The 25,920-nt window shown below is 47.3% G+C and overlaps 7 protein-coding genes across 7 annotated transcripts; 4 read left to right on the forward strand and 3 right to left on the reverse strand.

Annotated features, from left to right (window-relative positions):
• Positions 1-33: 33 nt before the first annotated feature.
• BDV38DRAFT_239179 (uncharacterized protein) lies at positions 34-2,500 on the forward strand. Its single transcript, XM_032053736.1, has 10 exons — positions 34-443; positions 535-638; positions 695-956; positions 1,012-1,042; positions 1,100-1,181; positions 1,244-1,281; positions 1,335-1,432; positions 1,495-1,889; positions 1,990-2,155; positions 2,221-2,500. The coding sequence occupies exons 1-10, from the start codon at positions 413-415 to the stop codon at positions 2,412-2,414; spliced, it is 1,401 nt and encodes a 466-aa protein (XP_031916783.1). The 5' UTR covers positions 34-412; the 3' UTR covers positions 2,415-2,500.
• Positions 2,501-2,517: 17 nt separating this feature from the next.
• On the reverse strand, positions 2,518-9,004 carry BDV38DRAFT_268879 (uncharacterized protein; the record flags this gene model as incomplete). The annotated part of the gene is made up of 7 exons (XM_032056859.1): positions 2,518-3,675; positions 3,738-4,101; positions 5,287-6,352; positions 6,409-7,351; positions 7,409-7,655; positions 7,942-8,375; positions 8,732-9,004. The coding sequence occupies 7 exons, from the start codon at positions 9,002-9,004 to the stop codon at positions 2,518-2,520; spliced, it is 4,485 nt and encodes a 1,494-aa protein (XP_031916784.1).
• A 1,817-nt stretch (positions 9,005-10,821) lies between these two features.
• On the forward strand, positions 10,822-11,866 carry BDV38DRAFT_239222 (uncharacterized protein). Its single transcript, XM_032053737.1, has 2 exons — positions 10,822-11,686; positions 11,778-11,866. The coding sequence occupies exon 1, from the start codon at positions 11,201-11,203 to the stop codon at positions 11,426-11,428; it is 228 nt and encodes a 75-aa protein (XP_031916785.1). The 5' UTR covers positions 10,822-11,200; the 3' UTR covers positions 11,429-11,686; positions 11,778-11,866.
• Positions 11,867-15,886: 4,020 nt separating this feature from the next.
• BDV38DRAFT_279697 (bacterial low temperature requirement A protein-domain-containing protein) lies at positions 15,887-17,467 on the reverse strand (the record flags this gene model as incomplete). The annotated part of the gene is made up of 4 exons (XM_032059088.1): positions 15,887-16,153; positions 16,224-17,102; positions 17,166-17,269; positions 17,335-17,467. The coding sequence occupies 4 exons, from the start codon at positions 17,465-17,467 to the stop codon at positions 15,887-15,889; spliced, it is 1,383 nt and encodes a 460-aa protein (XP_031916786.1).
• A 760-nt stretch (positions 17,468-18,227) lies between these two features.
• BDV38DRAFT_279698 (putative MFS sugar transporter) lies at positions 18,228-19,924 on the forward strand (the record flags this gene model as incomplete). Its single annotated transcript, XM_032059089.1, has 4 exons — positions 18,228-18,301; positions 18,369-18,671; positions 18,734-19,256; positions 19,313-19,924. The coding sequence occupies 4 exons, from the start codon at positions 18,228-18,230 to the stop codon at positions 19,922-19,924; spliced, it is 1,512 nt and encodes a 503-aa protein (XP_031916787.1).
• Positions 19,925-20,167: 243 nt separating this feature from the next.
• BDV38DRAFT_9213 (DNA-directed RNA polymerase III core subunit RET1) lies at positions 20,168-24,208 on the forward strand. Its single transcript, XM_032064132.1, has 3 exons — positions 20,168-20,336; positions 20,411-21,204; positions 21,261-24,208. Exons 1-3 carry the CDS (start codon positions 20,289-20,291, stop codon positions 24,073-24,075), a joined length of 3,657 nt encoding a protein of 1,218 aa, XP_031916788.1. The 5' UTR covers positions 20,168-20,288; the 3' UTR covers positions 24,076-24,208.
• An 898-nt stretch (positions 24,209-25,106) lies between these two features.
• Positions 25,107-25,905, reverse strand: BDV38DRAFT_239231 (TMEM53 family protein). Its single transcript, XM_032053738.1, has one exon. It carries the CDS (start codon positions 25,892-25,894, stop codon positions 25,142-25,144), a length of 753 nt encoding a protein of 250 aa, XP_031916789.1. The 5' UTR covers positions 25,895-25,905; the 3' UTR covers positions 25,107-25,141.
• Between the last annotated feature and the right edge of the window lie 15 nt (positions 25,906-25,920).

Consider the following 25,920-nt stretch of genomic DNA (forward strand, 5'->3'; position numbering starts at 1 on the left):
TACCCCAAACCAAATCACCAAGAAAAACTCCTACGCGGACTCAAGAACCATGATGGTCACCTTTCAACCGATTGGTTGATCTTTAAACGGCTGTATCTGTTCTGTTACTTATGCGCTTGACACTCCACTAGAGCTTTTGTGGACCTTCGTTTAACTGAAGAAGGTCTTTCGGAACTGCCAACCACGGGAAATCCAGCGCTATTCAACATACCCGTACCTTTGTCACTACCGATTACTACTACTATTTTCACTGGGGGCTATCTGATAATGTTGCATATCTTGGCATTCAAGGAGTTCCTGGTCGATTCTACTGATACTTGAGAAAAGAATTTTCGACAACGTCTTTTTGACTCACTCTTTAAGGTGCAACTCAATCTATTGTCTTTATCTGTCCATCTATAGTATATCCAACATGAACAGGGAGATACCAGGGTTCTACTACGGTAAGTAGGTAGTGTGTCACAACATATGCCCACCCTATTTTACTCTATATTCTTCTCTTATATCCTATTCTGATACTGATATCAAACCTAGACCCAGAGAAAAAAAAGTACTTCAGGATCGAGGCAAGCCACAAAGCGCCAGCAGGATCTCAGTATTCCAAAGATGCTGTTAAGCGCAAACGCAAGGATCAGGAGGTCTGTATCACCCGCACAGACCCTGTTTTGAGTTCTTCATTATTGAAACTTCGTAGAAGCGCCAACGGAAAGTCCACCTCACTCGGAGGATAGCAAAGGAAAAGATCAAGAGAGCAACATTCCTAACCAACCCTCTCATTGGGGCAGAGCGGGAGATCGGAACCCAGCTTGTGACCAAAAGTGCCCGGCAAGATCAACGGGGTTTGTTATATGCTGGCCAACTTCGCCGAAACCAGTTGCACCAATTTGAGCCGTGGCCGGATGAATACTCTATTAAACATGTATTGCGCAATCAACGGTCCGGGATTCTGGTCGCTAGTAAGTTTCTCAATTATTGAGTCGTGTTACTACCTCGGTTGCTAATTGCTTCAAGGCGGCCATCGCGGTGGTGAATCTTCTGTTTCGTGAGCGAAGCCTTTCAGTGCGTGGCGGCTGGCTTTCAAATTGCTAACCGCCACCAGAATATGCTTCCCAGACTGCGATCAGGAAAAATGGACTTACAACCGGACAATGGAACGGGTACTCTTTAAAGAACCTTATAGGGTATGTTATTCGTCTTTAGGAAATTATAATCAGTCGGCAACCGCTGATGTGATATACTCCAGCTGTCTTCCATCTCGTTAAGCCATACTGGATACTTACTGTAGGGCAAACCCATTCAACCAGAGTCCTGCTCAGTATGGCTGACCGCATCAGAGCGACAATGGATAGCGGTCCGAACGGCGACTCATTTCTCGCACCACGAATGCTTCCCGATCCTGACGAGGGTGGGGATTACCGCTGGCCTCCAAGCTGTACGTTCTCATTCCCTAGAATATAACGCAACGCAAAACAAACTGACGGAAATCGAAATCAGTTTCCCACCCAGTTCGCCTCCGCATGGCATCATCGCTCTGGTGCTCCGCGCCCTGCCCCGTAGGTACCATGCCCTTTTTCGCGATCGGCACCTCAGACGGGCTTCATACATTGGAAGGCTTCGGAAGCTACTGGGCCTTATCAAAGAAATCATTTGCGAACGATGTATACACGGGAAAACCGATCCTTCACCGACGGATAGATTCGTCCCATGCCCTGGTTAGTAGCGTGGAATGGCTCTCCGCCCAAGTCATCGCCGCGGGACTCAAAGACTCGGCGATATTCCTTCACGACCTTCGCAGTGCCGGAACGGCAACGAGACTCCAGCATTCGCATGCCGTCACTAAAATCAAAAGCGTTGATCCATATCGCATGGTTGTGGCCGGAATAAACTCAGTATGTCTCCCCTTTCATCGAATTCTCCCAATAGGTTTCCACGAGTCTGCACATTGAAGTAGGACAAACATACCCGCAGAGCTTCTAACATAAAGAGCAGCTGAAAATGTACGACATCCGCTACCCAGCAAATGGCCTTCAACGCAACCCCAATCCCAATAGCAAACACCACACCTCGACCAAGCCATACCTCAGTTTCTCAGATTATTCACCCGAGATTATACCCGATTTTGATATTAGCCCTGAACTGGGTCTCCTAGCGAGTGGTTAGTCTCATATTTCCCTTGTCCTTCTAGCGAAGGGCACTGACCGACGGATTCGTCATTCGCAGCATCCGATGAGCGCAAGATTCAGCTGTTTTCACTTCGAACCGGTGAGCAGGTTTCTTCACCTCTATCGAAATATCAGTACGATCATTCCATCTCTTCAGTTTGCTTTGAGTCTGGGAATGGATCTTTGCATGGGCCACAAACTCCAAGCATATTGGTGTGTGCGAAAGATACGGTGGACGAATGGATTTGGTGAAGCGATACATGATATATTTCATGAATGCCAGCCATGATTGCAACCTAATGAACGATGTTACATATCTGAATTACATAATTTATTACACTGCATTAAGAACCACCTAATCCAAGCCTCCTGCTAACCATTCACCGACTTCAACCCCGATACCCTTGGCCATTTCCCCAATCCAGTCGCCAGAGACATTGACACACCATTTTTCCCCAGCATCGGATGTGGTGTTTCCGCTATTCAATCCACCTGACCCCAATCCCATGCGACCACCGCTTTCTCGACCAGCAGCAGGAACAACAAGCCGTAGTCGACGTAATGTGGCAAGTTCCGCATATATTGCATCGGAAACTGCTGCTTGCAGGATGGGATTTGCCGGTGGGTTAGGATCAATAGCGTGGTAAATAGCTATCAATCTCTCCAAGGGAAATGGACGGGCTGTGAGGATGGTGGATGGACCAGTGATACCGGTGGCCCCAGCAGCAGAGGTTGTAGCGGAAGAAGTGGCAAAGGCTGACTCTAGAGTCGATTTTGTGATGCGAGTCTTTTGTCTCTTGCCTTTTTTGCCTGGGGTGGAGGGATCATTGCTGGCAGTTCGAGCATCCTCCGCCTGGGCTTTAGATAAGAGCTTCAGTCGTCGTCGATGGTGGGCACGCTTGTTCCGTGCTGACAGAGAAGATGATGAAAACTTCGAGAAAAAGATCGTATCGAGTCTTTGGGGGATGTGGGAGGCCAAGTAAGCAGACGTTAGAATCAAGGTCGGGAAATAAGGCAGGGAGGGAAGGGGTGACGGTGTAGACACAGCTGGTAGCACGGGCTTCGAGACTGAACCATTGGTAAACGATGCCGGCTCCTCGGTGACGATATGATGCACAAGCGCCGCTTCGCCGTGATGTCGAAAGAGACCACGATTCTTAAGAAGAAGTCGAGAGAAGTCCCATTCTCCACTGCCTCCGGGCGGGGTCTCGCCGTTTGTGATAGGAGACATGAACTGAGGCCAGAGTTTCTCGCATATCGACCGAAAAGTGGGAATAGAGCTGGCTGTAGGTCCAACTAGGGAGTCATAGATGGCCGAAACGAAATGGGGGTATATTTTAAGTGGAATCTCAACAGAGAGGCCGGCTATAGTAGGTGGTCGTGAGTTCAAGATAATGCCAATTGCTTCGTTACGCGTATACGGAGGAAAACTGATGTGCGGGACACCTGCAGCCTGCAAGAAGAGTGGTCGTGGAGTAGCGCTGAGAATCAAGACAACCGAGAGACTGGGGATCTGTTCGATTTTCAGTCGGCAATCGTTGAATCATACATAGAGGTAACTCCAAAGCAACTCACTATTTCTCCCAGCCTCGCTAGCGCAGACAATAGGGTCTGTGGTGCCTCTCGCTGTTTATCGATCCCATCCAAAACAAGCACGAACTTCTCAGCTGCGTTGCCAGACCGTGATGCCAAACATTCACTCAGAAGGACGGCGAGCGTACTGACATGCTCACACCTACCTTTGCCATATTTCTCCCACTCGTCCCGTTTCCCCAATGCTTCTAATGTTGCCCACAGTATCTTTGTCAACAGATGGCGGCCTGTTATGCATTCCGTGCTTCGGACAATGGCGTGCGGAACTTCGAGGGAGGAAAGGACGGCGCGAACGATGGTCGACTTGCACGTAGCAGATATACCATGCACAACTAATGTCGCAGGGCTAGGACCGAGAGGCTAAGCAAAGTGAGCAGTTAATCGTTAGTGACACGTCCTCGAGGATTCGCTTTGGGAGTTAGGCAGGCCCAGTGAAACGTACCCCAAGAAGGCTGGCAAGTTGCCTGGTTTGAAGCTCTCGACATGGCCAATTTTGGCTCAGTGATCGAGGAATCTCTATCGGAAGCATAAGGTGCTTTGAGACGGTACACCAGGAAGAGTCTCATTTAGGAAGAGTGTCAGAGACAAAACAAGTCCATTGCGCGGAGATAAAAGATCGGAGATCTTATCGTCGCGCTCCACATGCGGAGTCACGTGTATATCTATTTAATATGGTAGTAATTCCTATGTTCAAGCTCCAGGAATTGCTTCTGGACAACGCTCTAACGGCCTTTTTTTTTCATATCGATTCGAGGACTGCCGAATATGAGTATAGTAATACCTTGATTGCTAACGTATGGGTACATCTATTCTACCGAATGCTGTTGGGACAAGCTTCCAATGAGTCATGAATCATGCAGCAATCGTCGCCAGTATGTGTAAAACACGGATAAGAAGTAACATAGGCGCCATGCCACAGTACCAAGAGAGCATACAGTACTTATCATAGATAACTTTCATATGACAGCCCACTGTTCCAACCGGAGAGTCAAGATGGCCACAATGACGACTGAAGCGAACGACAAGACAGAGCATTCCAAGTAACGTTAAACGGACGAGAAAGACGATAAAAACACAGTTCAGCGTTGCCTGAAAAGGAAGCAAAATAAAATGAAAATAATCTGGGGAACAAAAAAAAACATGTATGAAACAGTTCAACCTTCGCTCAACATAATGTTGGAGAGCTGGGTTAGTATGTGGAAACGACAAGGAAGAAATAGATGTGGCAGGTATATTCGTCAAAAGATGTGATAAACATGAGCATTTAACACCTTGAAAGAATACAGGACATCAATGCAGGTGGAATCTTTTATCAGACTGCATCGTATCATCAAGAATCCAAAGATGCAATGCAAGTTGCATAAAGATAAAAGATCTGTCGTGGTATCAATGTTTCAGGTTCCCAATTCGTTGACATATGTCAAGATGGCCGTAAGTCATAGAGATCGTATCATCATGGCAAATATGAGTACAGTTCAGTGGATAAGTAGCGAATCCAAGATATTTCACACCAGCTCAAAAGTATGCATACAGCTGACCTTGGGCACCTAGATTGTTGTTCGAGTGCTGGACTGGAGGAGTGAAAATACCAGAGGGGGATTCGTTTGGTCCCCCGGGCGGAGTATTGGTCGTAGAGCCAACACCAAACTGGGCACTACCTATGGGAAAAGAGGGATGTTGATACAAGAAAGGCTTCTGATTACCTTGTAAAGGTCCAGGAAGCTGAGCCGAATTCATCTCGTTCGGGGTGACTTGTCCGCTAGTTGTAGCACTTCCCCTCCCGGAACCCTCTGCTGCCATCATCTTGCCAGCAATGCGACGACCGTGGGGTGTCTGACGAATTGAAGGCAAAATTGGTCTAATCGCATCGACCAGGCGGGTACGGGTCTCATTGTCCGCGAAGTCCATGGCAGTTTGCACAACATAGTTAGCGAAGGAATCTCGAAGCATTTTCTCCAGCTCACTGCCTGAGAGCATCTCCTCGATGAGTTGGCCTCGAACTGGGCCATCGGCGGTGCGGAGACATTTTTCGATAACGTTGGAGCTAAACTTTTGCTTTGACAAGGCGGGGATATTTCCACGGAACGTCTGACAAAGGGGTTCGGTGAAATGAGGCTCGGCCAGATCCAAGATGTACTGCACCACGTAATTTCCAAAAGGATCTTGAACCAAGGCAAATGCGTTGGAAGTGATCTGGGCGATTAGACGAGCCCTCTGCTCACCAGAAGCATGATCAATGCAGCGCTGAAGAACGCAGCATCCATGACGGTGAGTGCCGACCACAACACAATTAGCACCCACAGCATCGTAGATGAATTGGGCGTCTTCCGCAGAGAGACGATTCAGGCACTTCTGAATGACATGATTGCCATTCAAATCTTGAACCAGCTCCACGACGTGATCTTCCAAAGCGTGGATCACGGTTTGTGTCTGTTCAGGAGTTGATATGAACTCGATCATCTTTTGTAAAGCCCTAGTACCATGTTGATTGAGTGCGATCTTGACTAGTTGGTGCGCGGCGTTGTTGATTAGCGCTGTACGCTGCTCATCATTGGAGTACTCAAGCAACTTCTGGCACAGGTAATTACCAAAAGGATCTGTTTTGGAAAAGTTAGGACAATTACATCAACAAAATTGGTTAGATGTTACGAACCGGTCATTAGCTCCACAACATGCACATGCGTCTCATCAAAGATCATCTGGACGTGGTCCGGGTTGCGCTCCTCTAGCTTTCGCTGCAAGTACCTGCACCCATGCTGGTCTTTACAGAGGCCATACAGCTCACCTCGATAGTGCTCCAATGGAAAATTAGTGAAGCGAGATAGCTGGGCCGACTCTCCTTCACCATTGCTGCGGCGAGATCCCATGGCCTTTGCTGGACCTTCAGCAAGACGGTAATTGCCGTAGGCGGGAAATGCGCCGTAAGAAGTGCCAGGATTATAGTTCTGAAGTTGTCCGTTTACCGGGAGGGGATTCCCCATGTAAGGCTGGACACCGTAACCATAAAAGGGCTGCTGAAAAGTGGCCAAAGAAGCCGGAGCAGCAGTGCTGGTGCTGGCAGCCGGAGTGAGTTGCGGCCCAAAGGGTGTTGCATTAGGCTGTAGGGTGGTCTGCTGGGACCGGGATCCCTGCATGTTTTGGTCATCGCGTTCTAGCGAATCCTTCCGCTGGCGGGTGTTGACAGCATTTGCAGGAATTCGGCCCATGTTGGCATTGTGTTGCTGGAAATGTTCCGCATGAGTCTTTGGTGGTGTGATGGCAGGGTTAAATCCATCGCCCTTTACAGTAGGGAGGTCATTGGTAGAGTATGATGACTGCAGAGAAGTTGGACGGTTTGACGAGGTTGCAGTCATACCTTCGTGGTTTCCCTCGGCACTGTAAAGAAGGTTTGCCTCAAGTGAGTGACGAGCGGCGTGTCGGGATGTGTTAGAATGGCCCTCGCTAGTCGGGCTTCCCAGCTGCTCGAGTCGGAACATATTTAGAGCGTTCTGTGGCATGCTTTGATGAGAGGAGCGATGTCGGCCATGCGAGTTCCAAGTTTCGGGGTTTGGAGTGCGAGAATTGGCTAGATCCAAGGCATCTGAGTTTGCAGAGAGCTGATCTTCCCGTTAGCGGAATTGAATTCGACAAATGAATAATTTACAATGACCTACCAATCCTGAGTCGTCCCTGCGTGACAATGTAGGGAACTTATCATCAGGGTCTGTCAACTTAAGATAACTTTTGATGTCAGGAGTTGGAATTCGATCTTCCTCCTTCAAAGTCGCTCTATCGTCCTCGTTGTGGAACAGATACTTAGCTGTGTTAAATGACTCCAATCCGGGGGCGTTGTTGAAGCCAGAGATGTTCGGGCGAAGCTGGGACCCAAAACCTGCAGATGGCATCGAATAACGATGGATACTAACCGAAGTGAGTCAGTAATTTGTAGCTCGAGATACCATCATCAGGCACAACAAAACAGATATGAATAACAAATATCATAGAAATGTGAGCAGAGGATCACATCAAGATAACGGGGTGTGAAGGGAAGGTCAGGCAACAAAGTGAACTGTTGTGTTCCTTCACAGGCAGCGCAGCCACAGCGCCGAGACCATGATGTTTGGTACAAGATGAAACACACAAACGTCCAGATTACAACAAAGTCGATTCACAGTGATCAATGTGACTTGAGAGGAGAGAAACTTACGCAGGCCCAGGACGGAAAGGGGATGCAGGCTCTTGACCGAAATCTTCTTTCTCAGAGTTTCTGCGAGAACCAGGAACAGAATGCACCGAGAAGCGATTGGTAGGAGTTTGTGCAGAGGCGGGATTCACCTGGCCCTGCGGCGTTGTTGCCTGAGAAGGGGCAAATACATTGAAGAATCCAGGGGATGAGGTGACAGACGAAGTTGAGAAGCGAGTGGGCCGTGTAAACCCACTTGAGAAGCTGTTTTCACGATACTCAGGAGGGGTCGTAGGCTCACTGACAGGGCCAGATATACCAGCTTTGGCGAGGTCCTTCGCAATTCGGTCCATCTCTAGCTTCTCTTTCTCATGCTGCATGTCTAGTAGCTTCATATCTTCTTCGAACCTCCTCTTTTGCTCCCGCATATACTCGATATGCTGACGCTTCTTCTCAAACTAGGAACGTATTAGAAACAATCAGATGCAGAGAGATGAATGAGAGAACAAATAGATAGAGGGCAGCCAGGAGATATGGTCAATATCTTGTGACACGGAAGATTGTGGTCTGTGAAACTTTGAAGGTGATAGGTAAAGTGAGGTTCAACAGGAGCTAAGTACAGCATGGGGAAATTTGGGCCTGAAGTGAGAATGAAGTGCCACATCCATGGAGTTGCCAACAGGCGGTAGCGTTAATTTAATGCTAAAACAACTACAATTCGGTTTGGATCACACCTTCCTGTCACCAGGAGAGCCTGGGAACGGGGATATCTCTGGGTGGAAGATAGGAGGACTTGTCAAAGGAGAAAGCTTACCGATGACAATAGATCTAGGGGATCCGGCATCTGAGGCGCATTTCCAGTATGGTTCAAATAGCTCCAAGACGAAAGCTTGCTGGAGTCTGTGGTGAAACGACGCTGAAGATTGGCACGGACATCACCTGAGGGCCGCGAAAAAGCCGACGCGAGGTTCGAATGACCTGGAGAGATCGAATTGTATCCGGGAAACGGGGACTCTGAGGTAGGGGATCGCGGAGAGGGAAATCGCAGCTCATCGAGGCGTTCACTAAGTCCGTTCTTGAAGGCCATGATGGGTGGCCACTATGAGACGGAGATCACTGGACTACCGTTCAGGGGCCAAGATAAGTTAGAATAGCAGTCACTGCATGGTATTAAGTTAAACGGGGTGGGCTGTTTATGGAGTTATCAACACTCGAGAAGCAGTGACAAGCAGGCCTGGGGGCTTTAATTGAAGCACGGGGACCAGGCAGTGTGTGCCGGTTGGCGGTGTGTTTTCTTAGATAGCGTGCGATGTAAGGAGTTGGAGAGGGGCTGAGGGGTGATTTGGCGGAGAAGAACTCGGAAAAGAACAGCGACTCACGCACAATGAACGCCTCGAGAGTTTAAGTTCCAGGCGCGAAAATAGAGCTTGCAGTTGAATATTCGCTTTAGGGCGCAAGTAAGGATTGTTTATAAGGGGGTTTCGGGGTAGGTTTGTACACCCAACGGTGCGCTCCTAACGATGCGGAGATCTCGATCAGTGGCGTAAGAACCAAAGGTTTGGGAAACGGGAGGTACCTGTTATACACCTGAACCCTACGCTCTCGATTCGAGAGCGGCGGGCTGATAAAGATAATAACGAGTGAACAGCAAGTAAAAAGCTTTTCAAATGACAACAACGAGGGTAAAAATATATTGTTGTACAGATAGCGTGAACGCGCAAGACGACAACAGTAACGAAAGAGGAACAAAGTGGGAGGCGGGCGAGAGGGGAAGAGAAACGAAGCGTGGGCGGCTGGGACAGCTGAGCGTGCCTGAGGAAGCGGGGAGTCAGTGACTCGTCTCGTTTGGGAAATACGGTGCTGGAGCCCTTGGCCGATGGGCGAGAGCCCGGCCACTCCTCTTCTTTCTTTTCTTCTTTTTCGAACCTTGAAAGAAGGATCTACCGTCACGAGACTATTGATATGATAAACAAAAATCTCTTATTTTCCATATATAAACCAAATTCTAGTCCCGATGCATCCCTTTGGTCTATTCTAGCTGTTCGCTCCCTCTAGGGTTGTGGTAAGTACTCGTACATAGTATGTACAATACTCGGTACTATGTATCGTACTGTACATATCCCGAAGAAGCACAAGTAAGGTATGTATGTACCCAAGGTTATTACTCAGACAGACCTTCTTGCTGCTGAGTTGCTTTAATACCTCGTATATACCTATTTTTAAATTGTTGACTTAATATTGTAAATATTCTTGTTTCCGAAACATGAAAATTCATCCTATGATGGTTCATATTCTCTCAGGAGGTCTAACCGTCGTGATAGTCAACCATTGACGGTTGTGATGAGCTGTTCGATGACAACTGATTATAGATGATCATTGACTTTTGGCCGGATCAAGTGTTAATCTTGCCTAGATGAATCATGATTGGATGGCGGATTGCTTTACCCTGCAAAATCCAATGATCCTGCACGACTCTGTCGGGGTTGAATGGCAGTTCTTGAACATCGCTGTCGGAGGTTTGCTGCAGCTTTGCAACATGCATCCTCATTGTTACCGACTGGAGCCAACATGGTCTTGCTCGTTTGAGATTGTTGAGCGCTCAACCGCTCCCGGCATTAAGGTTGCATTATATGGCTGGTTTATTTTCCTTGCCTGTCCCCTCCCCTTTTATTTATTTAGTATTATTATTTTTTCCTTTGACTTTTACCGCCAGCGAGTACTCTGTACATCTGCCTACAAAGAGTTTTACACTTCCTCCCTGCTGAGGGATTGTGTAAGGGGGTACGGGTTACTAGTATCTTCGTGTGTTGGTCAAGGCGTGGGCTCTGCAAGTGTAATTCTGCATTGAGTGGAGACAACAGGTCAATGAAAAAAAAAAAAATTGAAAAAAAAAAAAAGATGTGACGGCGGTTCACGCCCTAATTGCTGCACGTACCTGGGTTAGAGCAACATGACTGGGGCATTACAAAGGCGACATTAATCCTCCGCTGTATTAGAAAACGAATAAGATTTCTGGAGCTAATAGCGGCTGCAGTGCAAGTCATAGTTTCGAGACTATTCCAGTAGTCAATCCTCGCTCTCTTTCCCACTTCCTTATTTTTCTCTTCTCCCTCTATTTCTTTATTCCTTAATTAATTAAACTTGATGGAGACAGCCGATATCCCTTAATTCCGCATTTTTGGTGCCCTACGGAGCATGATCAGGTCCCCATCTGATGATCACATATCTCGATGAGCGAAGGGTACGCATAGATGATGGATGGTCATTCATTAATTGAACATTGATGGAGGATTACCGTACGGAGTGCTGTACAATGCCCAAGCCTACCTTGCCTTCGGTACGGAGTACAGTACCAGACAATTCATGTTCAAGGATTCCCATGCGCGTCTCAAATGGTTCGCGACGGCACTCTCTATCTTGGTTATGTGGTCGTCCATCCAATTTTTTTTTCTACCCTTTTCTTCCCAATTTTTTCCTTCAGTTTCTTTTTTTAATTGCGTTATTGTTTTGAGCTTAACCACTTAGGAGGATTTTTATTTTTAATTTTCCCATTTGACTCATCTTTGGTGGGTGGACGCACGGTTAGTACCAGGGATCGTGGCCCGGATAACATCCAAATGGACTCAAGCGTGACAATCCGCTGAGGATCTTCGGGGGTGCCAGTCAGCATGGTTCCATGGATCAGACGACTCAACATCTCGACCGATTGAGTTGAGGTGCACAAAACGGAGCTAGATGAATAACAATAGCAGTTGATATTAAGGTAATGCTGTATTTAGGTGTATGTATGTAAGTAGGTATAGACGTAGGTATGGAATACATACCTACAAGAGGTCTAAGGTACGCGGGTAAGTACTTACCTCTAAGTATGTACTACAGTCCTCCAGCGCTGCTACTAGTACCTAAGCGGCCCAGTGTGGATGAATTTTCTCGCCTTCTGGACGATTCGCCTCATGATTCTTACAGCTGTGAGCACGTCAGTTCGTGATTGGTGCGGTGAGGGAAAAGCGGTGTACAACCTGCCAGGAAGATTGATTAAACCAACGAACGGTGTGCTGATCCGTCGCTTCAAGGCGTTCCCCCTCCCCTTTCCTCAGTTCTTAGCCAATACAATGATATCAAACATGGCCCCCTCCGAACGGCATCCATACATACCTAGACTCGTGACTACAGTCTCGAACCCTAGTACAAGCGGTGCACAGGGCACAATGCAGCCAGAGCAGCCAAACTCCGATTCCAGATCGACGCCCTTCTACCAGAGAATAGCCCTAGAGAGCACTAACCGCCGCATCCTAGAACTAGGATTACAATGCCTAAGAGCGTTACTTGCTCGGTCGATATTGTTGTTTCTCTCAAGTTCTTAGCGTGGTATGTCAGACATGCCTTACTTGTACTTTTAACTTGTCATTAGTTGGGTACCTTACCATGGAGCCATTCGTGGCACTACAGTCTAACTGGCTGTGCCTCAAGGGACCAGAGGCCAATGGAGGCCAATCAATGGAGGCCACTTTTCTGCCCCATGGACAGTTGGGTCCTCTAATTAAGCCCTCGAATTTTCGACAGCATCCCTTGGGATCTGACTAATGATTTCGCCCCTCACTATGTCGGTGCCGAGCCATCAGAAGGCTGTTTCACATTACCTCCTTCCACACCAAATCTTAGATTACACCGGGAAAGATTCATGTCACGGAACACAAAAAATGTCGCCAAATTCCCTTAATACTACTCCAGACCCTAGCTCACCGTTACTTGAAATAGTTACCGTAGAATCGGAAGTAGGTAAGTTGTAGTTTCATGCCCAAAACGGCCTGCCCCTATGGAAACCTGTTCGACAAGACCCGATCTGATCAACCAGTCCGTTCCTCAAGCGTCCCATCAGCAATAAGCCAATTGAGAACGCTTGACTGGTCACAAAATTGCGGAACTGGACCCCGACATTACTCACTGATCTCCACGCTCGGCCAATTTGCTTTGATGCCTCTAATCCAATCGCATGTTGCTGTTCGTTGCCGATCTCCTTATCTACCAAAATGAAAAACTCATGCCTGTCAGAAGTCTGACACACGCAGTATGGAGACATGGAACTCTACGAGCTAATACAATTGGATCTATGAAACTGTCGTCAAAGTTCACAATCACACGTGATCATAGGGTTCTATGTACAGTACAACGAACCGAGATATTTTCTCGAAGATCCGTGATGCTCGTCAGTCCAGCGGGGTGAGCTAATGTTGTTGCTTCGTCTGATATCCTTGTTGTAGTCGATCAACTGTTTTCGTTTAGTGGCAATCTTGCTCCGCATGGGAGGGGAATCTGGAATGCCAGGTGGCGAAGATCTAAAATTGCGGTCAAAGAATCCCACCGCCACGGGCACCTCACCCTCTAGAACGATCTCCCCACACCATACGTAGCGCTGTCACTGAGGCTTTTCGCCCTCCAAACAATCTCTCAGGACCACTACGTGCGCGAAATGCGCCTAAGGTTAGTAATAGCTGTATCTCGCCTCCGGTGCTAATGATCCCTGTCCCCCGATGATGGGCAGAGGGACCTTTCTTCCTCTAAACACTTGAGGCATTGTTGCCCAACCCCGCAAGTCACAGAGTTTGGCTTATGCTCTAGATATGCATAGGATAACTGAACAGATACGGCAACACCGAACCTATATGCCCGAAGTTTATCCTTGTAGTGTTGGTCATTTGTGGCTCTTTTCGCTGCGAACACAACATCGGTCCCGATTTGAAGAGGAAATTCCATAGGCAGGGACTGGAATTCTGCTGTGGGTGGTACTTTTGAGAGTATCCCACAAGCTTCTAATTCCTGATTTGATGTTCTAGGGGCTCCTTGCAATCATAAACCACCAAGATGGTATTGCAGCGAACGGTTGCGGATGCCATGACCAAAATACACGTCTACTCGCAACTGCCGCTGCATGATCCCGCACATCCTACTCGTTAGACCTTGTGATGTTTAGGTGATGAGAGCGAGGAACCAGTCCTCACAAGGCACGTATCTTGGAATGATGCTATGGTACATTTGAATACGGCTTGTGCGCAGCTGCAAGTGAGTTGTTCAGCGGGATAACTAAACCGAAGCACACCAAGCCATGTTGGAACGGCATGGTGTGAGACTATCTAGTCTAGCAGACATCCATTTCCTGGAATCATAGTTTACGGCCGAATAGCTCGCTGTACCCTTGTCGAAGCATTTTGGGCACCATTCCTCATCACTCGATGTGTGGGATTTACCGCGCATGGAACCTTTTATACTCTTTCAATCCTGCGAGCGCCTCCTTTTGAAAAGCGTCGTGGATTGCCGGAGGCCTACTACTCATTAGGCAGATTATATGTGATACGGGGTATGCTCTAGCCTTGTATGAGGTCCGATAGCACTAAGGTCTGGGATCTAGTGTTATAGTCAAATGCATCTCTTTGACTAGATTGTTGATGCAATCTAGGTGACACGTCACAGGAATATCCTACTACATCTAATACGCTATCTAGCTTGACCTGATACCCTCCATCACAAACTATATGCCCAAAAAACATCGGACCTTTGTGAAAGTGCAAGTGCTAAGGCAACCTAGTATGCATTCTGTGGGCAGATCAGGAGATACCATTGCATCATCTCTAGCCTATCTGGCTTCCTTTGATTGAACATCATAGTTGCTAGTATATACTGCTTCACAATGAGGACAAAGAATGAGAACTCGGGATTTATCCCACATAGTGACGAATAACTTAGAATAGCTTGACAAGCAACAAACGCATATATACTACCCCGGTCACTTAGTAACGATTTGGCTTTCAGACTATGTTATGTTATCAAGAGTGTCGACCAGTGAGCAACCAGCTTCAGTATCTCTCACTAAAATGCCATTCGTTTGAGTTCATACGCACTACTACATACTTAACGACTTCGCCAAATGCCTTTGCTCTCCATTTGATTAGCTATGGTGTTGGCATGCTTCTCATTTACTTAACAATCTTTTATAAACAGTTCGTCCTTACCTATGAGCCTTTGCGATATTAGTCGGTTGATAACTAGTCATTTCATTTACAATTGTTGTATGTGCCATAGTAGTACTATCTAGGAGATATGCAGTATAATACTTTCTATTCTTATTTCCCATCGAGAACACCCGTAATTCCACTTAAGCAAATGCACTTGTGCTCACCAATAGTCTAGCTGTTGTTATCTCCTGGCACTTCATATATACACCCATCCCCCTCCCTTTCCCTTCCGGCGGTACCATTCTCCTTTATTTATGTATATAGCATACTCGGTATAAACAAGGTTACACTAAGCACTAATTGATGCTTTTCATCGAGTGGTGGACATGCTAACAGTTCCTTATTAAACTTTTTCTTCTTCATTTATCTCCCTTGTGGACCGACACAAGCCTCGTTGTTTATTGAACACTGATCGAATCAGGGCTACCAGTCAGAAACACAAGGACAACACTAAGTTATACGAAATTCTAAACAAATGAAAATACAGGGAGTGACGCTAGTCATTAGAGAAAAGAGTTTTCCTATGGGTTCAACAATAGATATATAACGTGACATGAGATCAAATTCGAAGGATTATTTCAATCAGATACTAAGTGCAAGGGACCATCTTTGTTTATCAAATGTACATCGAGCTGACAGACTATTTCATTAAACCACATAGACACATGAATCGTAGAATAATTCAATAAATTCGTGTAAGCTTGTCTTCGCACATATTACTTCTTAAATCCAATTGGGACAGTTATGCGGCACGCACTAGAACAGGGAATGGGTATAGGATAGTAGAAACCGAAGCATGGAGTAGTATTTATCGCAGCGACATATTCTATGGAGATTACCCCGACTAAGGTAGTGCACATGTACTGTACCACTCCCTGCAATAGGGGACATAGAGGTAGTAGTTGCACAATATCGCATCTTCCTCCCTGAGAATAAATGCGATCTGTAATATGCAAGCTTTATGCCCTTGCAGAATCAGATGACTCATCCCTGATCACAGGCATGTTCGAGTCGTCAGAGGCCATTATCTGCTCAGGGTATTTTGTATTGTTCCAGGATTCCCAGATACCGGCGTGACAGTGCAAAGACGTGATATTCTCCCAGATCAAACAAGATACTATCAGAGCCATGATGATTGACATCATCGAAGTGATATCGAGGTCTTTAGCTAAACCGAGGAGAATAATAATAAGTCCGATGACAGGCCGCATAATAATGCGAAAATGCTGTTTGAAGTTTCAATGTGAGAGGATGCTTCGTGATTAAATATACATAGAATGAGTCGAGCTGACCTACCTTAGACAACATCAACGTTCCCGGCGCATCTCTATCCTCGTATAGCAATGCTAAGCCATATAGACAATACAACCCAGTCCCGAGACTACCACAAAGTAGCCAACGCTCAGGATCACGAAACCTGTCCTCTGCTGCGCTTGCAGCGGCAACATGTCCGCTTGCGAGAAGGCTAGCGACAAGAGGCAAATGAAGAACAGCCCACCCGAACGCCGTGTACACTGAATAGCGGAATGGATGAGTGCTCTGTAATGCGCCGTCATTGTGAGCGTATAACCAGTTCAGACAGAAGGCGATGATCAAGACCCAGACTGCATGGAGCAAGCTGAGATTAAAACCCACCGCCGCAGGTGAGCCGACAACGATCTGGTATAGATACTCGCCAAGCACAATAATATAAAATGCGGCGTATCGGTCGACCTCATGCGCGATATCCACTGCAGTTGTATACTTGGCTTTCAGCATCTTCTTGGCTGCCGGCGAATAGCAGAAGACCCAACTGCACTCCTCGAAAACAACGCCGACGGCAGCCGCCGCAATTTTGCCGTGGAAGGATATAGATTCGAAGTAGAGTGGGATATAGATAAGCATCGAAATCACTGTAAGCGAAACCCACAACCTTTGTTGCTTTCTGTGATGATAGCTGGCAAAGGAGTATAGTAGGTGTGCTGCGCTGCATGAGATGCGCGCAACCATGTATGAGCCGACAGTGGCTCGCATAGCACTGATATCCTCATCCACGAGGGACGCATTGTTCCCGTACATCAAAAGAACAGCCATTATCCAGAGAATAAGTGCGCGCTGTAGCAGGTCGTCATTGTAGAACGAGTTCATCAATTCCCGGAGGTCGGCCCAAACATGCCAAGTGGGCGCGAGTATAAGCTATGCGTCAACCATGTTAACACAATATGACCTTCTGGGGATAAAGTGACAATCTACACTTACGATATACTTGACTAATTTCGCTCCCGAGATGTCCTCAGCAAGAGTCTCAGCAAAGTTTGCCAAAATTGCGACATAAAGAAGATCCAGGAATAGCTCGAAGCGCCCTGAGGGTGGAGTTATCAGCACCACAGTACTTGCGTTCGGCTAGCAGGTATGTAAGAATGCTTACCTGCCTGACGCTCCTCTTCATGCCGCTTCATGAGTTTTCCATTTTCAAACCATTGCAGCGCAACGGGCTGGCGAAAGAGATACCGCGGGCTAGGTTGGAGTTCATTGAAATCAATTCCTGGAATGCTGGCCATTGTCGCATGGACAAAATGCAGAGAGAGCGAAAAAGATGAGATGGTAAAGGGAGTTCTCGGAGAGAAAAAGCTTCGCGTCAATAAGGTTAAAGAACAAGCCCTAGATGCTCAGTGCTTCATAGATCAATTTCCGAAAACGGTTAGGGAGGGATATCCTTATACGGTTAGACCGATCGGCATCCATGGACCCATCTGGCCCACTCGGGCTGTTTGTATAGTTTGTAGCATAACTTTTAATGCCTTATATATTAGGCATCGAGGTACTTGCTCTTGCCAAAAGCCGATGGAGAATTGGTTATCCGCCAATACTGGAGAAGTCCATCATGGATGTCTTCCCCACAAGGCCCCCCTGGATTCAATTTCCCTTGATATGCGATTTAAACTGTTGATTGCTTTGGTAATCGCTCTTCAATGCATATAGGGCGGGAGTCATCTTAGTAGCCATAGCTTTTTAATGCGACAGATAGCGCTTAGAGATACCTTATTTAGATATTCCGTAGTTAGGAGGTCTTTAACCCCTTATCAAAATCCCCGAAAGGTCAACGTGGGGGTGGGTCTTATCAATTGGACCAGTAAGGCCAGGAAATGCAGTGGAACAAAGCGTTGATCGAGGAAATTTTTTTCATCTGTCGCTTATCTTACTTTTATATCTTTACCATTTTCTTGGACTGTGTTGGAAATTTTGGCATCCGACCCAATTCATCGAGTACGACCAATATTTGTTTTAGAATTTTCAAACGGCTATAACTGCTTCTTAGCTATGGGTCTGGTTCGCAGACTTCCAGGATATGTGGTCGCTAGTATACTGTGTTCCTGCGGCGGGCTGTTGTTTGGGTAAGATCACTTATCCACATTGCCCATATTTTCTACCCTGCCCGAAACACTGATACGTTAGAATTAGGATGGACACTGGCATCATTGGACCTGTAACTACTATGGACAGCTTTGTTTCGCAATTCGGTAGCCAATCTGCAACCATTCATGGGTTGATAGTATCGTCTATTTTGATTCCAGCAGCTGTCTCGTCCTTTTTTGCTGGATTCCTTGCAGACAAATTGGGTAGGTCAAAGGGTATCAGTATTGGTGCTTTGATATTTGCTCTTGGAGCTGCGCTTGAGGCCGCAGCGGTCCATATCGCTATGTTTGTCGTTGGAAGGTGTGTTGAGGGAATAGGCGAGGGTCTCTACCTGGGTACACTGGTCGTGTATGATAGTTAACTACTACCTCTCTTAAATCCGTGCCAGCTAGCTAACATAAGGTTCATAGCTACATTTGCGAGATATCACCGACTAGCGTCCGAGGAGTGCTGACTACTGGGCCTCAGTTGCTGATTACCCTGGGATTGGTGGTTGGATTCTTTACCTGCTACGGGACTGCTCGTATCGAGTCTTCGTTCTCATGGCGGACGCCATTTCTTATACTGGCATGTCTAGCGGTCACTTTTTCGGTGGTTTCATGGCTCTGGCTTCCTCCGTCACCGAGATGGTTGAAGATCCACGGTCGTGAAACGGAAGCAACAGCAGCGTGGGATCGTCTGGGAGTCACCCATGCAGAAAGAGAAAAGATGGAGGTCGAAGAGGATCGAGAGACTAACATGCAACGAAGAGTAGCCTCAGAAACTGGCAATGCATCCACCGTGGAACGAGTCGCATCCGGCCCCCGTCCCCAAGTTCAGTCCACTAAAGACAAGCTTTTCGACATCTTCTCAAAAGATGTCCGCACACGAACAGCACTTGCTGTATTTCTAATGGGAATGCAGCAACTCAGTGGAATTGATGGCGTGCTCTACGTGAGTTTGTTAATTCTACTAGATGCTCGGTTTAGTCTAACATTGTCTTTTTATAGTACGCTCCTCTGCTTTTCCAACAGGCTGGACTTGCTTCCACGGATGCCAGCTTTTTTGCTTCGGGTGTCTCTGCTCTTGTTATTTTCGGTGTAACAATCCCTGCCCTTATATGGGCTGACAAGTGGGGTCGTCGGCATAGCACTATATATGGTGGCATTGGGCTTAGCGTAACAATGTTCTTGATGGGAGCCTTGTACGCAGGAAATGCTGTGCATAGCTCAACTGGCGCAGGTAGATGGGTTGTAATTGTTTCCATTTACATTTTCGCAGTCATTTACTCCCTCAGCTGGGCAGTTGGAATCAAAATTTACGCCGCAGAAATCCAACCGCAGCGGACACGCGCCTCAGCAACGAGCTTAGCGCATGGAAGCAACTGGACGGCCAACTTCATCGTGGCTCTTACGACCCCCATTCTGCTATCTCGCAGTAGCTTTGGTGCGTACTTCCTCTTTGGAGGGTGCACACTGATAACTGCTCTGATCTGTGCAGTCTTCATGCCAGAAACGAAGGGCAGGTCCCTGGATGAGATTGAGGAGGCATTTAAATCCAAGTCCTTGGGGTCACAGTCCTTTGTCAAAATCATCCGTCCAATTACCCGACAAACTGCATGATAGATTGAGATTGAGCTACGGTTACAGAACAAATATTATTCTACCTTATCCAATGTAAATGTACACATACCTCAGTACATACATAGCACGTGGGGTGATAAGATAAGCAGAGAGCGCATTTGTGAGCGTTCATATAAGCTTGGCACTGAGCTAGCCATTTTGGGACAGTTACCTGGTCTGCTTACTAAACCGCCGCTTTGATTGAAATTAATTTCATAATTTATTCGGACCTTTTCCCCTCGCCGATAACGAAGAAATTGTGCGCCGCGTATTCAAAACACCATGATACACCTCCCATCTCTATCAAACTAACACAGAGCTTACCTAGCGTAGTATCTTGGTGGACCTCTCTTCTACATCAGCAATGCCTCCTCGTAGGAAGCCACAGGCCCCTGCCGCGCGATCTGCAGAGGTACGGCAAATACTTCTCCGCATCTTGATAAATGTATCCTCTGCCCTTGCTGACAATTTTTGGTCTCCGTATAGGGTGCGACAGCGTCGAGAAGAGCAGCAGCGGGGCCTTCATCGACACAGAAGCGTTCATCCGTATCGAAACAGACATCAAATCCTACACAGCCTGAACCAAGCGTCGAGGAGCAGAATAACCAGGCCGATGAACACCCGCATGTACCATATCGCCACCGCGATCCTTTCGATGCGCTCCTAGAGCCCTTCTATTACAACAAGTCTTTGACTGATCCGATCAACACAGCCAAGGATAAATGGAATTTGTTACCGGCGTTCTTGAAAGTGAAGGGGTTGGTCAAGCAGCACATTGACTCATACAACTACCTCGTGGAAGTACAGCTGAAGAAGATTGTTGAATCGAGCTCTATCATCCGTAGTGATATAGATCACAACTTTTACATTAAGTTTACCAACATTTATCTTGGGGCTCCACGACGTGCAGACGAACAGCAAGATGTTGGCCCGGGATTTACAGGGTCGACCGTGAGTCCGCAGGAATGCCGACTCCGTGACACCACATACGCAGCCCCTATTCAAGTTGATTTCGAATATATACGTGGTCGTCAGCGTGTGAAGAAGACGGGCTGTTCCATTGGCCGAATGCCAGTCATGCTTCGTAGCTCGAAGTGTGTCCTGTCCGATAAGACCCCAGCAGAGATGACTGTGTTGAATGAATGTCCCTTGGATCCTGGCGGTTACTTCATCGTGAACGGTACAGAGAAGGTTATTCTCGTTCAAGAACAGTTGAGCAAAAACAGAATTATCGTTGAAACGGACCCGAAGAAGGAAATCGTGCAGGCGTCCGTTACTAGGTAAGCTCATTGTGCACCAATAGTTCTACCTATCCGTCTCTAATCGTTGTTACCAGTTCCTCCAATGAGCGCAAATCTAAGAGTTATATCGTCCTTAAGAAGGACAAACTTTACGTGAAACATAACGTGCTTAGCGAGGATATCCCTATCGTCATTTTGCTGAAAGCAATGGGCATCCACACTGACAAGGAGATGCTCCTTCTTGTTGCTGGTATCGATAAAGTGTATCAAGAGGACTTTGCGATTAACTTCGAGGAGGCTATTAAGCTCGGTATCTACACACAGCAACAAGCTTTGGACTGGATTGGCTCTCGAATCAAGATCAACCGCGGCAAGCAAAACAATTATCGCCGGACCCATGTGCAAGAAGCTGTTGAAGCCATTGCGTCTGTTATAATATCCCATATAGAGGTCAAAGACATGAACTTTCGACCAAAGGCAGTCTATGTTGCTCACATGGCCCGTCGCGTTCTTATGGCTAAGAACGATCCTTCGCTGGTGGATGACCGTGACTACCTTGGCAACAAGAGATTGGAATTGGCTGGCCAGCTGCTGGCCCTTCTTTTTGAGGACCTTTTCAAGAAGTTTTGCTTTGATATCAAAATGAATGTTGACAAGGTCTTGAACAAACGCAACAGAGCCGAGGCTTTTGATGCCTGGACTGTTATGAGCATGCACAGCAACCATATCACCCAAGGCATGAATCGTGCTATCTCGACGGGTAACTGGAGTTTGAAGCGTTTCCGTATGGAGCGTGCTGGTGTTACTCATGTGCTCAGTCGACTGAGCTACATTGCAGCACTGGGTATGATGACCCGTATTAGCAGTCAGTTCGAGAAAACCAGAAAGGTCAGCGGTCCCAGAGCTCTGCAGCCGTCTCAATTCGGTATGCTTTGTCTCGCAGATACACCAGAAGGTGAAGCTTGTGGTCTTGTGAAAAACTTGGCGCTTATGACCCATATCACGACTAATGACGAAGAGGGCCCGATAAAAAACCTCATCTTTATGCTAGGCGCAGAAGATATCTCCACTCTTGGTGGAAAGGAGCTTTACGGCCCTGGTTGCTACACCATCTCCATCAACGGAACACCGATGGCACTGACGCGTCGCCCGAAGTATTTCCTTAATGCTTTCCGGAGATTGCGTCGAATGGGCAGAATCTCGGAGTTTGTCAGTATCTATATCAATCATCACCAGCGTGCTGTTCACGTCGCTACCGATGACGGACGAATTTGCCGCCCCCTTATTGTTGTCGAGAACGGAAAGACTAGGGTTAGGGCGCATCACCTGAAGAAATTGCGCGAGGGAGCCATGTCATTTGATGACTTCCTTGCTCAAGGTTTAGTCGAGTATCTGGATGTCAACGAGGAGAACGACTCGTTGATCGCAATCTATGAAAAGGATATCACTGATGCCACGACTCATCTGGAAATTGAGCCCTTCACCATTCTTGGTGCTGTTGCCGGCCTGATCCCTTACCCACATCATAATCAGTCGCCACGTAACACTTACCAATGTGCTATGGGTAAACAAGCTATTGGCGCAATCGCATCGAATCAATTCCTTCGCATTGATTCAATCCTCTATCTCATGGTGTACCCTCAAAAGCCTATGGTGAAGTCCCGCACTATTGAGCTGACGAAATACGATCAACTACCAGCCGGCCACAATGCCATGGTCGCGGTCATGAGTTACTCCGGCTATGATATTGAGGATGCTTTAGTTCTGAACAAGGGGTCTGTCGATCGTGGTTTCGGGCGTTGTCAGGTGTTCAAGAAATCCGTTGCCAACTTGAAGAGTTATTCCAACGGCACCAAGGATATCTTGATGCCACCGGAGTATGACAATGACGCCCCCATACGGAAACATGCTCTACTTGAGAGCGATGGTTTAGCTGCAGTTGGCGAACAGGTCAATGCTGGCGAAGTCTACATCAATAAATCTACTCCTGATCAATCTCTCGCCTCCGGTTTTCCTGGCTCTGATATGGGTCGGCCAGTCAAATACACGCCTACACCTATGACATATAAGCTGCACGACCCTGCATATATTGATCAGGTTCTTGTCTCTACGACAGAGAACGAAAATCAACTCATCAAGGTGCTCACCCGCCAGACCCGTCGACCCGAAGTGGGTGACAAGTTCTCTTCTCGTCACGGACAAAAGGGTGTCGTGGGTATCATTGCGGACCAGGCCGACATGCCTTTCACAGATCAAGGAATCAATCCCGACATTATTATGAACCCCCACGGTTTCCCCTCTCGTATGACTGTCGGGAAAATGTTGGAACTCGTGGCCGGAAAAGCTGGCGTACTGGCGGGCCAGCATGGGTACGGAACTTGTTTCGGCGGCAGTCCTGTCGAGGAGATGTCCCAGATTCTTATCGACAAGGGATTCAGCTACGGTGGTAAAGACTACCTCACCTCGGGCATTACCGGCGAGGCGCTACCATTCTACGTCTTCACCGGTCCCATCTACTACCAGAAGCTCAAGCACATGGTTCAAGACAAGATGCATTCTCGCGCTCGTGGTCCTCGAGCCATTCTCACTCGTCAGCCAACGGAAGGTCGTTCCCGCGACGGTGGTCTCCGTCTAGGTGAGATGGAACGTGACTGTTTGATCGCCTATGGAACCAGTCAGCTTCTCCTCGAGCGACTGATGATCTCGTCAGATCGCCATGAGATCGATGTCTGCGAGCAGTGCGGCTTCATGGGCTACTTGAACTGGTGTCAGCGCTGTAAATCCTCGCGGAGTGTGGTCAAGATGGCCATCCCGTACGCAGCTAAGCTTCTTATTCAGGAGCTGATGAGTATGAATGTTACGGCAAGGTTGAAGCTTGAGGATGAGTTCCCAGAAACAAGGGGAATGTAAGTTAGGATTACAAAAGTAAAAAGGATCTATATGCGAGGATTTTCAAAAGTCAAAAAGAGGCGTTAATGTGGCTGGATTGTACATAACGTTTGCATGCATAGCGCACGGTGATTTTGGTTGACTTCTTGATGAGAACTTGAGATTTGTATAGAAATGATACATTGGTTCAACATAATTTTCTTTTAGCCCACTTCTATTCTTCTGCTAGGCAAGGAATAGCCTTGAACACTTTGACCCTTGTAATCTTCCCGCCTCCATGACGAGGGCTTGTATGTTCATTTTTGATGGTGTCACCCAACAGTAGCAATCAAGATTCTCAAAGCAGCACATCCACCACGACCCTAGTACTACAAGATATTCACATTACTATAGGTTTCACTCAAAATCTGAGATCATCATACGTAAATGTCTTGTGAGAAGACGAATTTGCATAAATTCATCTACGGTAGTTAGTATATAACCCTATCAGGGATCTGTCTAATAGTCGATATTCTTAGTCTTCTTTCAAATAAAACAAGACTTAATATAGACTATACATATGCGTGTCTAGCACGCAACATAGATTTTGAACTAGCAATCAAAGGCACCTAGTAGTATGAGGCCAACTAGCTCGAGGGTCGAATACCCTAAGGACTAACCCGGGTCGAAGCCGGCGGGGAAAGGGCTGCTCAAGAGGTTCAAGGAGATTGATCTTTGTCGGGGATGCAAGTCCTTTTTTCAGGTTTTCGTTTCTTGCACTCAAAGAAGTCTTTTTCGGCGAGATCGACCAATGTTTTGATTATTCTGTACAACGCAGGCGGAAATCCAAATATATAGTAATACAAAGGTCCCACAATATTGGAAGGACGTTGTCGTTGTCTGTGGGTATAATATCCCATGTAACTCTCAGCATAAGCAACTTATTATAAATTAAGGATGATGATGTCCTCTGAGTATCCCCATAAGAATATGTGATATAGATTACAAGTATGCCACACTCCCAGCAGCATAACCAATGCCGTCTAATAGTATTATATTTATACATACATATCCAAACCTTCAGCAAAACCCAACAACAGTCTACTGCTCACACCGATCCCACCAACAAATATCTCTTCACAATCCCCCAATACCTCTCTGGATCAGTTCTCATATGCGAAACATGCGGCGACCCCAGAAACTTCTCTCTCGTAACCACCCAACCCCTCGCTTCCGCATCGTCAGCATGTCTCTCGACATCCCGCCAATCCACCAGCTCATCCGCATCCGAATAAATATAGCATCGTCTCGGCTTCGCACCGTCACCACCACAGACCAGCCTCTGATCATTCATCGCCTTCCGCGCAACACTAACCGTATCTGACAACCCAACAAGGCGGCGCACAAGCGCCCCCAGCACAAAAAATACCCATAGCGCAATCTTACTGAACAAGCGCAAAAGCCACGGACCCGGAAGTGCGAACGAGAATGCCTTCATGGCGCCAGATACCGTCGCTACGCCTGGTGCACTGTCCAAGATGGTGGATGAGATGCGGAGTGGTCGGCCCACTGTCTTTTGGTAAGTGGCCAGGAGATTGATTGTGGAGAAGACGCCGCCGTTGGAGAACATGTGTATGAAGACTTGTTCTTGGTCTTTGGCTGTCTTTTCGGACGAAGAAGACGAGGAGAAAGAGGCCCGGAGAGCCTCGACGGCTGGGGAGAGGCGCGCTTGTTGCGCCTTCTTGCTGGATCGCGTCATGAAGTCCTTGGAGGAGCTTAGGATGATGATGATTCGGGCTGTGGGTGCTAGGCGGGTGTATTCGGTGACATATTTGGTTAGGGCTCGTGGAGGAGCGTTCATCCAGAATGCTAGGATGATGGTCTTGG

The sequence above is a fragment of the Aspergillus pseudotamarii genome (assembly GCF_009193445.1).
Source record: "Aspergillus pseudotamarii strain CBS 117625 unplaced genomic scaffold BDV38scaffold_10, whole genome shotgun sequence".
In the NCBI taxonomy this organism is placed as follows: Eukaryota; Fungi; Ascomycota; class Eurotiomycetes; order Eurotiales; family Aspergillaceae; genus Aspergillus; species Aspergillus pseudotamarii.

What these genes read in the sequence shown, in the direction of transcription:
- BDV38DRAFT_9213 (XM_032064132.1), top strand. Translation starts at nt 20,289, where the DNA reads ATGCCTCCTCGTAGGAAGCCACAGGCCCCTGCCGCGCGATCTGCAGAG. An exon ending in CTGCCGCGCGATCTGCAGAG is followed by an intron (nt 20,337 to 20,410) that starts GTACGGCAAATA and finishes GTCTCCGTATAG; the next exon opens with GGTGCGACAGCGTCGAGAAG. An exon ending in GTGCAGGCGTCCGTTACTAG is followed by an intron (nt 21,205 to 21,260) that starts GTAAGCTCATTG and finishes CGTTGTTACCAG; the next exon opens with TTCCTCCAATGAGCGCAAAT.
- BDV38DRAFT_239231 (XM_032053738.1), bottom strand. Translation starts at nt 25,894, where the DNA reads ATGAACGCTCCTCCACGAGCCCTAACCAAATATGTCACCGAATACACC.
- BDV38DRAFT_239179 (XM_032053736.1), top strand. Translation starts at nt 413, where the DNA reads ATGAACAGGGAGATACCAGGGTTCTACTACG. An exon ending in GTCCGGGATTCTGGTCGCTA is followed by an intron (nt 957 to 1,011) that starts GTAAGTTTCTCA and finishes AATTGCTTCAAG; the next exon opens with GCGGCCATCGCGGTGGTGAA. An exon ending in TTGTGGCCGGAATAAACTCA is followed by an intron (nt 1,890 to 1,989) that starts GTATGTCTCCCC and finishes CATAAAGAGCAG; the next exon opens with CTGAAAATGTACGACATCCG.
- BDV38DRAFT_239222 (XM_032053737.1), top strand. Translation starts at nt 11,201, where the DNA reads ATGGAGGATTACCGTACGGAGTGCTGTACAATGCCCAAGCCTACCTTG.